At 39.9% G+C, this 16,657-nt stretch overlaps 1 protein-coding gene across 1 annotated transcript in view; it reads right to left on the minus strand.

The window, feature by feature from the left end:
• Positions 1-11,045: 11,045 nt before the first annotated feature.
• VAPA (VAMP associated protein A) overlaps positions 11,046-16,657 on the minus strand; it is a 28,831-nt gene continuing 23,219 nt past the window's right edge. Inside the window, exons 4-6 of the mRNA XM_084282480.1 lie at positions 16,419-16,499; positions 12,800-12,976; positions 11,046-11,834 (exon numbers count right to left, since the gene is read on the minus strand). Coding sequence (XP_084138606.1) covers positions 11,676-11,834; positions 12,800-12,976; positions 16,419-16,499 — 417 coding nt within the window. The 3' untranslated portion in view covers positions 11,046-11,675. The remainder of the gene's footprint in view (positions 11,835-12,799; positions 12,977-16,418; positions 16,500-16,657) is intronic.

A 16,657-nucleotide genomic window follows, 5' to 3' on the forward strand; every position in this document is an offset into this window, starting at 1 on the left:
CTGCTCAGCATTACTTAATAGTTTACTGCTCCACACCATCAAACCTTGAAGAGTTCTGGATGGTTGTTAGCATAGAGGCATCAGGAGCACAGCTTTAACCAGAGGGTCCAGAAAGGGATGTGAAGTCTCTGAAAGAGAACCTCAAAACCAGATAGGAGTTTGATTTTCTCCAGCTAGACCTCAAGTTTTCTATTCAGCAAATGTACACCAGCACGTTTCCAAATGAGTTGTTGGGGTATTACAGGATTTCAGACAAGTTCCTTCAAATAGTAGCTTAGTCTCCAACTTCTGTTTAAGACATAGGTGCATGAGTGAGCCCGTGTTAGTTTCTATTTATAAGGATGTGTATGGTGTGATGTCCCTTAGACCACAGAAGACAAGCTTCTTTCACCACATTAGGTGATCTCATCTCCGGAAGAATATAGATGGCTGGGAGCTGTTAGACCCTCACACCCCTCCCTACGCAAGGCCCACACAAACACGAGTCCCAGCTGAAATATGCCCGTCCTTGAAACGCAGGACTGAACCCAACAGCAAGAGCCACTCCGCAGCACGATGCTCCACATTCACCAGGGCAAGGAGCCGCAATTTATGACTGTGTTGTGGCTCCTCCGTAAACTGCTTAACGTCATAAGTATTACAACAGTTTCAAGAGAAAGACCTGTCCAGTTCTTACCTCGAAAAAGCACATCCAAACCTAAACCTCCAGTTAAATCCTTATTGTGAATCACTGACTTGCACCAACCTAGCTTTGCCAAGACATAGGGCTACACTAAATGCAAACGTGACACAACATAAAAACCAAACAAGTGCCTTTTTTTCCCTATCACCCAGAGATGGTTATAAAGGAAGTGCTAGAAAGAGACCTTTGTGATGCATTACCCCCCCCCCCCCAAAAAAAAAAAAAAAAAATCTGCTTCTGGTTTATTTTGGCTCTGGTATATTATGGTTCTTCTGGTTTATTTGTATTGTTGACTTGAAACATAATTTTATGTTTTTATGATCTGGGTTTTTAGCATATGCTGCAGCACCAGCTTCCCTCCTTGTGCCTACACATTTTCCCTTTATTTTCCTATTAGCCACTAGAAGCCAAGTTGGACACAGATAAGTCAGCCTTCGGAGTGCATGTGTTATTTGTCAACCCACGTGCCCTGCAAGGGTTCTCCTACGTTACAGGCCCAGGATTAGGAGCTGGGCTCCCTTGATCTCTTCATCTCATCAGGCGCTAAGTTTACTGTTGCGTGGCCCCACACACATCTGTGACAATATACTCCATTCATTTTGTTTCTCCTGCCTGACCTCGTGTGCTGGCAGCCCTGACTGCTGAAGGAGCTAAGCCACAAGTGGCTTAGCAGTGGAAGACCTACAAGCTGAGCTGTTTGTCCCATACCGAAGCTCAGAAGCATTAATGAGGGAAACAATTAATTTGGGCATCTTCAGTAACTGCCAGGGTTGCCAGAACAGGTGAAAGGTTTCCACTTGTCACCCCTGTAATATTCTGGTGGAGGAGCCACCTGCCAGAAGAAATGGTAATCTGAGGAATCTCTTGGGCAACTTTGCTTTTTAATACATGCTGTCAAAAAAAAAAAAAAAAAAAAAAAAAAAAAAAAAAAGATCAGAAAGCTGTAACAGTTGTTCCTGCTCTGTTTCTATACCGTTTACATACTGTGCCTGCTGCCCTGGGGTAGAATGTCATTTGTAAGACCAGAGGTCCATGTTTTAAGATGCAGTGTCTGTCTTGCTTGAGTTGGAGTGTGCTTGCTTAAAGTGCAGGATTTAAAAAGAAAGAAAAGAAAATCTCTTTATTTTTGTAAAGCTATTGAAGATATTTTTCTTCTCAACTAGATGTTCCAGATTAAACTGCCGGGGAAGTTTAAGCACTTGTTGAACTATTGATTAAAATAAAAAAAATATCTAAAAAAAAAAAAAAAAGAAAATTTCTTTGCACCCTACACATTAGTTTCCTGTTGACTCACCACCTGTATAGAGTGATGCACGTCTCGAAGTGATAACCAAAATCCCTGTTGAGGGACTTGTTCACAGAAAAGCTCGTTTCTTACCACCTGTAAGAAAATATCATTTACTTGGGAACACATCGCTAGAAAAAGCTCTGCTGAATGCAGCAGGGGTGATTTGGGCTTCGCAGCACATCTTTAGGTTCTCTGAAGAAAATGAGCCGCAACGCAGGCTGGAAGCACACCACAAGCAACGCTGGTGTTGGCTTGCAAGGTTAGCACGGTCGGAGCAGCTGCGTGTCAGTACGAAGGGTGTGGTTTCCACAGAAAGAAAATATTTTTTCATAAATGAACTGTAATCAGATGAAACGGCATTATTATTCTGCTATTGCATCTCACTTGCTCTAAGGGTACAGCCTGGGGGAGGGAGCAGGGAGCAGAAAGGACGCTTTTCTTACAGAAACCCAAAATGAACTGAGAATGCAAAGCAAGCCACAGGGTAACAAAAGCATCTTTCTTCAATGCTGTGCAGTTTCATTACTCCCTCGCTCGCACAAAGAGAAGAGGCGAAATGAAGTCAATGAGACTTCCACCACCAGCTTCAAAAGCTTTGCATTAGATCGATTTCTGAGTTTTCAGAAGTGACTCAGGATTTTTGGAAACGTGACAGCAGATCTCTGCAAGATGAGCTTGATTTTCAGGAAGCATGCCCTAAATTACAAGGCACTCCAAATGCAGTAGCCACAGTCTGAAAGAAGTGGCCACCCTTTCCACACAAAGCTGTGGGCATGGATGAATTCAGGCATAAGTATATTCTACGTGGCATAATTCACCCCTCCTGACACAAAAAGGAAGGCTAGGTAATAAAAACCAGCACCACTAACTCTGAATTTTATTGTTAAATTTTCCTTTTTATTCCTCTTAGAAGGATTTTCCAAGATGTTTTTCATGCTAATCTTCTCTCTAGCACTATCAGTGTTGATTTTTCTAATTATTATTTCCTGCCACCAATAAATAATAGTAAGGAAATGAAAAAAAATCTCTACTCAGAAATGAATATGGTTGTGAGGAATCAAACCACGTGTGCCTTCAGCAGCTAAAGCAGCAGTGCTGTTGGCCTGAGCAATTATCCAAACTCCTTCTCCCCAGCCTTTGGTCTTTGCAAGTCTGCTCCAGACCAGTCCCTCAGATGGACTCCAGCTATGGAGGTACCAAGCCAAGCCAATAATGAATTAATTTGCTCTACCAGCGACGGGAACTGCCTGTGCTCACCGCCTCAGAGCAGGCAGATACTGCTCCTACCAGCCCTTTCCCAAGGGAAAGGCATTGGTCCTTTCCAAGACAGTCCATTGGAAAATGAGAAATGAACTGCCCAAGATTGTACTGCCTTCACGTGAAGAAAAAGGTTGCACTTGGAGTTGTTAGGATTGAGATCTGGTCTAACTGTGCTGCTAACTCTGCAACTCCATCCACAGAAAAAGCACGGGCTCAGGCCATCTTCTGGCCAGGGGACAGAAGCTGCCTAGACAGACAGCCACCTGATGGATTTCCTTAATTAAATGTCCAACTACCAGCTCACATTTCTCTTAGCACCCTACAGAAGACTGAAGATGCTGAAGATGATGAAGACAACAAAGACATTACCTGTATTAACTGTAAGGCACTGCTGCAAACAACCACACCACACGACACTGGTGTGCCAGGGGCTTTAGGGACGATCATGAAGGAGGCAGCCTCCACTTTTTTCAGGAGTAGCTAGAGATAAGAAAACATTGCCATCTGGTGGCAGCAACTTGCTGAGCATTCATTCTCCTGCCAATTTTCCCGAAAAAAAAACGACCCGCCCACTGCAGAGACCTTAGCAGCGGCACGCCGTGATTGATGGGCGAGGAGGCAGAGAAGCAGTTAAACGAAAATAATTGCAAGGTGTCAAAATACTCGAGGGCAGTCACTTTTAAAGCACAGTCACGTAAGGCTGGCACTGGAGTGGCACCAGCCTTCATGGGATCTCGGAAGTTAAACTTTCAAGAGTTACGGAGTACCAAAATGAAGCTTTGCCCCTGCAGCCGTCCGCCTGCCTGGTGCTATATGATCAGGGCAAGAAACTCATTGAACCTACATGACACAAAGTAAAGGAAACCCTTCTCTGCAATCCATATGGGACAGCGGGGAAATGCTTGCATGTTTTAAGCTGCACCAACCATTTCTGCACGTTTTGTTTTAAATAAATGCTAAGAGGAAAATACCATCACTAAATTGCAAATACTGCCTCAACGTATCCCCATCTATCCAAAAATGTATATAAGACAACTGTAAAATGAATGTGTATATACATACATATACATATATATATCCACACACACACAATTCACATGTACATTACTCCTGAAATTACCAAAAATTTTAATGACTAATATCACACATTCACTAGAACTTTAAGAGCTACATAAACTCACAAATACACTATATATACTAAAAAATGATACTGAATTTTAACAGATGCTCCATTTGAAACCTTAAACTATTATTGGCCTACCCAATTTATTATAAAAGCAAGTGCTTTAATGTCCGTGATTCCAAGCAGAGCAAGGAGATAGCCATGACTGTAACAAATGCATAGCTACGTGAAGGGGAACATAGAGAAGACTGCAAAACTGGGAGAATTTCCCAGAGAGTAAGAACAGCTTTTGCATTGACAATTGGTATCTCAGCCTTCCACAAAGCCATTAGCAAACACTTCTGGATGTTGGAAATCCACCTTGCTTCAGCATCCTCTCATGTAAGCCTCCCGTTTCTCCTTGTAGGTCTCAAAGTGCATTTGGGAAGGGGACAAGGTAGCTCCCATTTGGCAAGAAGGAAGTATTTCCCCACCCAGCTGCCCTTAAAACTAGTAATTGTGAATTAGCTCAAAAAAAAATAGAAACTGTTAAAAGGAGGAAAATGCATCCATAGCAGTAACTGAAGCAGCTACAAAGCTGGTACAATGACAGAGTCCCACAGCGACCCAGACTGCTGTAACCACCAGTTTGCACAGTAGCAGGCAGGCATCCTGAAAGGTGTGTGTACACCGATGTAAACACGTCCACAAACACACACCAGGGTTTTGAATAACCACAATACCCATGCTAACAGGTTAACACAGCGTGCTAACACAGTTAATGTTGTGTGGGACTCACCTAACACGCTGCGTGCGCGCAGCACCCAGAGAGCTCAGCTCGCCACCGCGCTCATCGCAGGAGCCAAGGAGCTGGAGAGGTCCCTGTGTGTACACTGTGAGCTGTGTTGTGAAAAATTGTTACCTGGGATTAGCTGCTTCATTCCTATTCTCTCTCGTTCCACAAATGCAACTCCTGCATAGCTCTAGAAGTGGACTCTCAACCACTCTCTCTTGCAGTACACTCCTCTCCCACCCACACTGCTCCCGAGTGCTGGGCTGCAGCCGCCGAGGATCTGTGCCTGTGCTGACAGCCTGGCAAGCACACAAGCACTAACTGGCTTTTCAGCTCACTGTGCAGGCTTGCCCTTGATGGGAGCACCAAACTCAAGGTCTTTCACCTCAGCTCTAATTGCCCTGTAATCAGAGATCGCTGGTATCTGTGCAACATCAAGCTATCCAACGCATCTTGAATTAGATTTCAGGTTCACGCAGGAAGCAGCAGCCCAAAGATGCTTCAATCACATAAACTTTGTCTCTTTAAGGAACAAGTTTCTCCGCAAATGCTCTGACCTTCCTTTGCCATTGTAATCTGGTTCCTGTGGAGGCAGGATGAGGAGATAATTTTCCCTTATCAGAAAAGCAATCTGTTCTGATTTTCTCAAAGCTGGGACGTGAAATAAAGAGGCCATAGGGCTGAAGTATTTCAAGGTATTATGGAAGAAACTGAAGTCTGAAAGCAGTGCCATCAAGCTCAAGCAATCCCAGGCATGAATACAATAAGAATCTCTCTCCTGGAGTTCTCCTGTTTACAAGACTCATCGCTGCTTTAGGCTTAACAGCCTTAGGATGGCAAGAAATCCCTGGAGATCACTGATCCTGAAGAACACCACAGGAGTTTCTAGCAAATGTTTGGGGGGGGACATAAGCTGCTGTATGAGCTTTCATCTTCTACAAACCACTCGCTTAATCAAAGCTGCACTCTAGCAGCTCAGATTAGAGCTCGAGAGCTTATTTGACCTAGGGTTCAAGATTTTTCTACGGACTTCCCTCCTGGGCCTTTCCAAAGCACGGTTCTGTAACTGAACTGTCCCATGTGATGATTTAAAGCAACATCTCTCAAGCATCAAGAAACAAAGCATCATGTTTATAAATCAAGGCAATCACTAGATTATCGACATCGCTACTCTTTAAACCAGCCTTCTGAGGAACTGACTCCAAAACCCATGGTTGCACAGTTTGGGCTATCAACATGGCAATGGAGAAATGTTTTGTCACTCCCCTGGGTAGGTAGAGCAACACATAGCACCACCACCGTGGTTGTTGTATAAGTTTAGGAGTGTTTGTTTTCTTTTCCTTGGAAAGTACAAACAGTTCTAGCTCCACAAATACCTGTTCTACACAAACACTTCCATGTTCTAATACTGCCAACACAATGTGCCCAAGTGATTTGGGTGTTTTCGTTGGTGACAGTGTTTTTTCTGTTGTTTTGGGGTTTGCTTTGGTGGTTTTTGGATTGTTGTTTTTTCCTGACTAACGCCTTTTCGTAGAGTTTGGGCTGTAATTCGGGTGAACACAACCCACTGGTTAACACCTAACAACCACTCTCTAAGCAATGTAAAACAGCATTTTGGAAACCCAGGGGAAAAAAAAAATAGTACAAGAACCAAGATGGAGAGGATGCTAGAGAACAGCGGCTGCACCCAAATTGTCTCTTACCAGTCATTTGTCCCAATGCTTGTGCCTCAGTTTCCCAATCTCTAAACCCAGGATAAGCCATCCTTACAAGGCAGACAGAGACTCATGAAGGCTGCTGTTACCAACAACTCTGAGAACTGGAAAGGCACTGATCATCAGTGACAACCTCTGAATTCACCTAAGCACTTAAACCTGCATGAACACCAGTAGAAAGATATATTTTAAAGAAAATCCTGAAAGTTATTTCAAGACGACTTTTTTCTTTTTGGAAAACCTGGATGATATTCAGGGTAAGAAAAAAAAGCAGTGTGACGTTTATTATACACAAGTTTAGAAGGTAAGAATTAATGACTATTTCTGTCACCTTTCAATTAATTTTTCATTTATTTCAAGGGTCTGAGCTCAGCCTTCTTAGCTATAATCATAGCTGTCTGTCTCATGCTGCTGTGCCTGGATACTGTAACACCCTTTAAAACTTTTCTGAAGGGAAGGGAGGGGATGAACAGCATTCCACTGCTGCCAGCAACAGAAGTAGCTACTGTATAAACAGGGATTCAATACCTAATGGCAGCATTATCAGCGTTACATAAACTGGTACGAAGCTTTAGATAAAACGGCACTCTAACGTGGTGGGAGATGCTTATACAATTGAAATTAAACACCATTTGCCCAAGATGAAAAATCTGATTTCATCCAAATCGCTTCCCAAATCTGGTTCACTGCACAAACACACAAACCCCCATCACAGCAAGAGAGGAAGAAGTACTTGTATCTAGCAGCACTGAGAAAGTAGATAAAAGACAAAAATCGTGTTGCTTTTGTACAAGACCTCATTTCTACTTCGCCATTTGTCATTTAAAGGCAAAAAAAAAAAAAAAAAAACAACAACACTATCGCTGCCTATGCTTATGCAAATCTCTTAGCAAATTTTCTTAAACACACACACCCTGCACCCAAGACCAAAAGCACAGCAGACCAACTCCAGTGATATGCTTGGTTACACTACTTGAGAGCCCTGGAAAAGAAGTTCAGACAGGAAAGAAAGAGATCAGTCTCGTTTGTCATTAGTTTCAACCCTTCCAACAGGAGCCCAATCCCTTGAAAAGACAGATTTCTGTACTGAACACCCCATCTCGGCCAACATTTAAGCATGCCACCGGAGTAACGCTGCCAGTCTCTGGGGGCAGCAGCCATCTGTGCTACCAAGGAGCTTCCAGCACACGGCCCAGTAAAGGCACTCACCAGGAACCAGCACAGAAAGCAAAGCAGTGAAGTACAACGTTCACAGAAACATGGCTAAAAAGGCAAAGTGCAGAAGTCTATCCCACCTGTAAACACGAAGAGCAGGACATTTTAATATTAGTGTTTATCAGGGCTGCTCTGTAACACAGAGGTCTCATTCCATCTTTTGCCAGAGTTTGCCCTGGAAAGTCTGTTCAACCAAAATCGTTTGGGACTCCAGACTGGAAAAGAAAAACTCTTTGACATGATTATTGTAAATGTGACAGGTCATCAGCATCCCCAGTGCTGGGTGGATTCAAGCACCTGCTCTTCTCTCCAGCAGCAAATCTTCATCCAAGCCAGCTCCCTGCTACTTACTAGCAGTACCAAGCAGCAGGGCAGTTACACAACCTTCAGGGACCTAGATACACCTATTCAGCATCCTAAAGTCTACAGAACATAAATAATCGGGAGAAGTTTCAAAATTAAAAAAAAAAAGGACACTACTACATTTTCAATGGTTTATTAACACTTCAGCTTTTAATATCTTTGAGGAAGGCCTGAAAAATAAGCTTTACTTATTGACTTTGTCTTTTCCCCCTTTGGCAAGATGTCATCTTCCACCTCCTCCCTCCACCCCTTCTCCTCCCGAGAGGATAATGAACTTTCAAGCTAGTGTTTGGTTGCTTCTCATATATAAATTGGTTTCAATCATAGCAGCAGAGACATGCAAGCCTGGACAACAGTTTGTCAACAGCTTTTCAAGAATGAGTAGAACGGCACAAATAAATTGTGCGTTGATGCAAATAACTTTTTAAAATGAACTTCATATACATATATGGATTTTTAAATGTGGGTTAAATTTGGTGTCCAGAATTACTACAGAAGCTATATTTTCTATTTAACAAGGCTTTTTTTTTTTTTTTCTCACCTGAACCATCACACTACCCTTTTGTAAAGTGATATATTCAGAAAAACTTTTAAAGTAACGCTTTGATACTGTATACTTGTTCCATCTTGTCCTTTTGAGAAATCGAAATGGGACTTGTGATGCATATTTAACTGAAGTTACACATGTAGCCTCACATGACTTCATGGGCATTGCCATCTGATCTTATCACTAGGAGCAGCGGAGGCTGTATTTCCCCATGCTTACATACACAAGTAAGCAGGCAGACAAAGCAAGAAGTTCTAACCATTTCAGGAACAAAGACAAACAATTTAATCCATATTACATAATTCACTGAATACAGTTGATCTCATCCAAAGTGACTCCTGAGAGCAAAAAAGTTGTAGCATTACATTTTATATACAGCTATGAAGGGATTACTGGAAACCAAGACAGTCTCCTTATACCATTAGTAAGCACACTGCTGCACACTTTCACTTTGAAGACATCACTCAAACCATGACCAATTTTTACAACCACCCGTTCAGTATTTATGGAGAGAATTTATTTCAATCCAATTTTATCTGATTTTTTTCCTTTTCACTGCGGCCAGACATCAAAACCTGAGTCGGCCACATTGAGCAATTACTCCTTTTTCTATCTTCAAGTCCTGAAAGTGCTAGCTACCCTTGAAAACCTCTGTACAATATGCTGTAAACATTTTAAGATCTTCCAGGGGATTTTTTTTTTCCTTCAGTGCAGGATTAACTGCTCTGTCTCAAGCAAACTACATCCTGCACACTTATTGCCTTCATTATTTCCCACGTAATCACTTTGGAACAGGCTATGGAAGTTTGATGTGTTAATGTTCTGTTCGAGAAAAAATTGGGAGAATTACACCATTCTGAACCAGCGGAACCAAAATAATCAAGACCTTAACAGAACGTTTCCAGTCACTGGGATGGAAGGCAACTTGAATGCAGACACTGGAACAAGTAATTGGAAACACCTGTGCTCGCATGCTTAAGTGAAAATAAGCAGTTTTTTGTATTTTCTTCATCTTCCTTGCACATATGCAAAATTTTATAAAAAGTTTATCACAGAGAACAATAACAGAACATGATGTAATTATAGTTTTCTTTAAAAAAAATCACTAGAAATCAAAGGCAACCAAGATAATGTACATCTTCTCTAGAACATTTTTCTCATCTACACAACGTGTGCATATACCAAGGTCTAACACACTTAGCTGCACCACATCAAGTCAAGCTGTCCAAAAACATACACAATTTCGCTTACAGGAGTATATCCCTTCCATAATTTTTCAGTTTACAAGTAATTCCCTGTATTGGATTAAGCTTAGTCAAAAGTACAGATAATATTTTGTTCCATTACTACTGTTTGTTTTTATGATATTCAGAGATGAGGCAAGACATGAGATTAAGTGCAGGGAAGCATTTTAGACCCCCAAAAATGCATTCATTGAAACTTAGCTATATATATGGTTAACACAGGTAGGTCTGCCAAGAGTTGCATAAAAATGACTTTCATTTTCAACACGTGAGCAACTAAGACTCACTCGGCAAATATCAACTCTTCTGCATCATGGAATTCATTATGGGTGTCTCAATCATCCAAATCGCGTTTTTGAGCATCGGCTAAAATGGAACTACAAACCATAATTTGGTATACGTGAATTAAGTACCTTTATGGAAGTCAAAGGAGAAAAATGTTGACTCTTGGAAGACACCCAAAAGATCCAAAGATGGAACAAAAGGTTGATTATTACACTTCCGCACAATGCAAGCTAATTCTTAATATATCGAAAACATTCAAGTCTGGTATTTGTACCTGCTGGATATCCAAATTATTCTGTCCCAAAATGAGTTTGACAATTATCCCCTCTATAGCTGAAAGCAGCCAGAAAACAGTTCATTTTTTTAAAACAAACAGAATGGAACCCCCTTTTTTTTTTTCTTCCTCCAAGCTTCAATAACAACAGTCTAAGCCAGAGACTTATGCAAATAAACTTCAAAATAGCCATTTGTTACAAGCAGCAAATTGCCATGAACAATGAACTTGTTAGGAATCCCTTCTAAAAGTACGACACACACAAACAGGCTACCCAGCAGAAAATCTGTTAACAATTTTATTTCTTTTGTAATGTTAAATATTATGGGACAGGATTGTAAGGATGAAGAACTCTCAACAATGCCTCATGAGGGATAAGAAAGAAATTCTGCCATGATATTAGCAAAGTAATGTAAGGAGAAAATTTACACAGTAAGAGGCACCATTTCCCCCAGAATACCTCTTGTCATATTCCTGAATGAGTGGGATTAGCAATCTAATAAATCATTTTTTCAAGAGGTAACAGCAACAGATAAAATTTTTAAGGATTATTAAAATAACATTTACAAGACTCTGAACAATTTTTGAACTCTTATTAAAACCACAGAAAGAAAGAACAATTCTTTATTTATGAATTTTCATAAAGGACTGACTGTGCAACTGACACTTGCTATTGATGACTTAATGTACAATTTTGTCCAGTAGCCGAACAGTTTGTCTTTTTAGATTGTGTTTTCTAACCGTGCGAGATCATTAAAGGCAAAGCCTGTTATGATGCTGTACACAAAAATGGTCACTTGGGCCATACTACCAATGAAGTGGTAGGTAAACAAATCTTTTTTTTCTGGCCAAGAAAAAAAAAAAAAGAAGCTGCATTTTGCATGCATGCTTCTCTCACTCATTCTTTCTACAAGATGAATTTCCCTAGAAAGAATCCAATGAAAATGGCTGCAATTACAACAAGAAGTGATGGAAGAGAATTAGAGCCATTATCTCTGAGAGCCAAAGCTGTGGGTGATCCGGATTTATCCGAGTGTGCTACCTTTCTGAGCCTCAAGCCTTCATCCTGAAAGGGGGAGAAAAACAAAAACACAGATGGAAGAAAATTATGAAGACACCTTCTTTACAATTACATAAAACCTAACTCAAAAGCCAAATCTACTGGTGAACATTTCTATAAAGAAAATAATTTGAAAAATAATATTACATCATACCAAAAGCCAGGATCTGAACACAGCAAACCAGAACATTTTGAATAAGGATAGGCAATCCAGTGCTTTGCTTAAGATTCTGAAATTCTTGCTAGTCACACTGAAGAATCCATCTTTTGCTTACTACATAAGAATTAAACAGCAGTAATTCCTTATTGTTAAGGAGAATCATCTTCTCCTTGTCTTATTTTTCCAAATAGTCCCATATCAGCAGAGTTACAGGTATAGAAACATTATTTATGAGTCCTTTAAAAGGCTACTGCTGCCAATGAATTTTTTAGATACCCAAAAGCAAACAGACAGAATAGTCACGTAAGAACCACTTATCAATTAGTTACAGATTATTGAAAGGGCACCTTTCCATAAAGGTACTAGAAAGTATTGTTTGCTTACCTCCTCTGGCCAACCAATTGTCCTTGTTCACTAACAATGTGCAACAGAGTTACCATTTTGGATCTCATTTACTCATTCTTAAGAATGAATAATAATATGCTTTTATTTAAAATTCATTATTAAATCTAAATTAAGAGATACAGAAAGTTAACTAAAACCACCTTCAATGGGCCTATATTTACTGCATTTCTTTGAAGAAAATGGTGTAGCTTCCATATCTCATCCATGACAATCCCAAAGACCCAACGACTGAGAAGTATAAAATACACAGTGAACAGGACAGTAAAATTACATTGCGAATCAATCTTGACATCCCAACAATTGCAGCTAGTTTCTGAAACACGCATTTCTGAGCCTAATCACAAGCCAGACTTTTCACTCGAGAAGAGCGAAGCCACTTCAATGCAAACATGGAAGCAGAACTTACTCTCAGGTGCCGATTTTCTTCCGACAGCTTCATAACCTCTGCTTGAAGTCGTTTGCACTCCTCCACTAGCTTCCTTGTTTCAGTATCGTTAAGTGAAACACTATGTGGTTTTGGCATCGGTCCATCCTGCTTAGATGCATTCTGTACTGGAGCGGGTTTGCTTGCATCTATATCATTCTACAAATATTAAGAACGACTTGAGAATTTTACTTATCTAGAGAAAAATTACCCACAGCTTAAAATTGGAACAACCCAGCTATTAATATAGTTCTATTGAGTTTATACTTAAAATGATCTGAATAAAAGACTTCTTTTACTGGTTCAATTCCAGTTAGCACAAGTATTGGAAAGCAAGACGAGACTGAACTTTTTACATCTGGTACTAAATGCCACTGGGACAAAAACAAATACTTCAGCTGCTTCACACCGACCCAGTAGGCATGCAAAAGATGGTGTAAGATACATCACGCAGTATTTGAACTTGACGGAAAAAAAATAAGCAGAAAAGGACATGCAGGAACAGCACAAAGCTGCACTGAGGTTCAGATTACACACTGGGAAAAACTTCTTTACTGTGAAGGTGGTCAAACACTGACACAGGCTTGTTATCAACGTGGTTGATGCCCTGTGCCTGTCAGTGATCAAGAGCCACGTGGACAATGCCCTCAGTAACATGCTTTAACTTTTGGTTAGTCCTAAGTGCTCAAGCAGTTGGCCTACATGATGCTTGAAGAATTAGTCCAGTTGGAAGGACCTATCTTATTCAAAAAGGAAACAATTAAAGCTGCAATAGTAAGAAGCAGAACAAAGTAGAAAGAAAACAGGTTGTATTACAACTAACATAATGTATGGCTGAGATATTTTGCATTTTGAGAGCCTCTTACTAGAGAGAAATTCAAGTTTTGTGCAAACATGGTATCAAAGTTTCAGAGCATCTCTGCAATACGCAATACTAATTTTGGACACAAGTAAAGAGTGGCACAGAAAGCTGCCAGAAAGCCATAAATAAAAATATAGTTCCCACAGCTCTGCTCAAGGCAGACAGTGATCTTCAGTAGTCAGTAACAATAGAATGGATTCAACTGTATAGCTCAGGTTACCATTCACAAAAAAAACACCATTCCCATGGCAGTACATTCAAGCTTCTCTATTTTTACTTGATTGGCTATACAGCTACGTCACTTAGACCACCACTGCACTGCATGTGAAGCAGCCCACTCTGAATATAACAGAAAACCTATTAAAAAGTAAGATATCTATGTACGAACAAAACAACTTTAAAAAAAAATCTGATTTCCAAGATTCTCTTTAGTTCCTATACAAACAGCAATTATTCGGGCTACAGCATCTACTTGCATTTTACACCTTTTGCAATGCAAAATACCAAATCCTGCTATTCTACACAGGTAATCCTAACTAGATTTAGAAAGACCCGCATACTTGTATCATGAGTAAACAGAGAAAGATGTATCGCTTTTTTCTCTGGCTCACTAGCTAAACTGAACTCCTTTAGTAGTACTGAAACATCAATAGAGACCTAAGACTTATCTCCCTGGAGCAAACCTCCTTTGCTGCCTGACCTCAGTGACTGGTTCCTTCATGTCTATCTTCTGGCTATGACTGGTAGGCATCTGAAGAAAGAGGTTGCTGACTGAAGTACTTGCATCCTGAGGTGGTATGTGAGCCTCGCCCTCAGGTCTTGGCACATTTCTCATTGCAAGACTTAACTGAGTGACTAAATCAACTCCTTAAGCATTAGGTTTTGCAACCCCATGCTGCTACTCAGAAAAATATAAAGATTAGGTACAGTCAACACTATAAATGTATTAAAGAAAAACATAAAAGGAGTTAGTTCTGTAAGAAAGCATTACATTTCTCTCACATTTACTGTAAAACTAAAAGCAAGTGTGATTTTCTTATATCTAGAATGTAATTTAGTAAGAGGGTAAGAAACACAGAAGGTAGCCAGCTAAGTACCTTGATAATTAATGCTTAAAATTTACAGTTTTAGCATTTCACATACACAGGCAGCTTACAGCTGAATAAAAGCCTGCATCTCAAATTAATCTTTACCAAAAAAAAAGACCATTATACTGACCATATTACCCTCACATTACACTCCAAAAACTGTATTAGAAGAATGGTTGCAAAGACAACTATTAGCCAGCCAGCAGACTTCATGAAGATCCTTTATGCATACAAATTATGAGATTTTACATGCATGGATTCATGCTACTTCCACCCAACACACCTTACAGACTGCACAGTTAAAAAAGAAAAGCCAAAGCCACAAATTGAATAAGGTTGTTTATAGAAATCCTGCATTAGCACTCTAATTCACAATGCTAAAAGCAGCACCAAAAAAAATAAAAGGTAAATAAAGAAGAATGTACAGTATTAAGATTCAGTAATCAGAAGAACGAGGGTAAAATGTGTAACGTGTAAGAATTTCAGCCATATTCCACAAAGCTTCAGGACAACAGACAGTTAACTATTATTCCAAACACCAGGCAGCATAAAAACAGACATCTTCAGTCCATATACAATGAAACTGCCATCTCCTACACAAATGGAATTGATTTTGTTTGAAGTCAGAAGCATGAAAGAGCTAATGGGATTTTTTAATTTTTTGGTCTGATTACCTGTCTGTACCACTACCTTAAAAGATGCATTTAGGATTCCCAGCGCATGTATTAATTTCTAATCAGTACTTCCTTTTCTCATTCAGCTGAATTAGAAAGAGAATTTTTAAAACTGAAAAGCACTTCATACTTTAAAAAGCAAATGATCCAATTTGCTTTTCCCTGTATGTGGTACTGAAGACTCTGCTTTTATCTGACAGCATTATAATGCTAAAGCAAATCAGTAATATGAATAATGAAAGGACAATATTTTTTGGCAATAGTTCAAACTATTTGAAATGAAGCTAGCATGGCAATTATAAAGTAAAGGACAACGCTAACTTGTTTGTGCTGCAACACAGAAGCCATGCATACTGCATATCAGTATTCATACTGAACTAAAATATAAATCACCCCATACAGCATCATGCATATCGACAGCAGTGTAATTTGGAGTTGTTTCTCTCCATAATCTCCAAACTAGTAGTAGAAGCAGTAAATAAAAACTGTGTATTAAAAATAATTTTGTCAAATGTTTAAATCTGCCTTCTACTTGAAGATTCATCTCAGCTGATTCTCAGACACCAGAGTTAAGACTTACCTCAACTTACTTCAGCCCTCTAGATAACCTGTACCTAAAACTAGTTTCCATAAAAGGCAGAAAGACAGGGAAGGCAAACCTAGAGGTACAAATTCTAAGTATGTACCTTTGCCATGTGCTAGAAGTAGGGAGCTCAGCTGCATGAACTGATAGCATAGCACATATGAATGGCTACAAGAGGCAGCCATTACACAATGTTTTCATGTGAATATCAGGGCCCCGTGAAAACACGTGCCTGAGAAGTTATATACCAAACACCTCTCCCATCCATTTAACCAAGTTTAAACTCTAAACATCCACTTAACCATCAAATCAAACAGATTTTAAAAAGTTCAAAACAAATTTCTGTAAGATCATAAGTCAGCGTATGACAGTTTCTTACTCTTTTCTTACTTACCAGTTTATCATTTTCGTTGGGCATTTCAAACACACATCTCAATTTGGAGTCCATTAGCTCATCGGGCTTTGCTTCTTTCCACTAAAACAATTAATATAGTTACTTAATGAGCCAGTCGTGCAAAGATACAAATAGTTCAAAAAACCTTGTTCTTAGAACTTCCCTATAGCCCTACAAAGCTGAATGCTGTTCTTGCCCTAGCTGCAATTTTCAGACTTGCTTTTGAACAACAGTTCTGT

This window comes from Netta rufina (assembly GCF_964035555.1).
Source record: "Netta rufina genome assembly, chromosome: 2".
Lineage (NCBI taxonomy): Eukaryota > Metazoa > Chordata > Aves > Anseriformes > Anatidae > Netta > Netta rufina.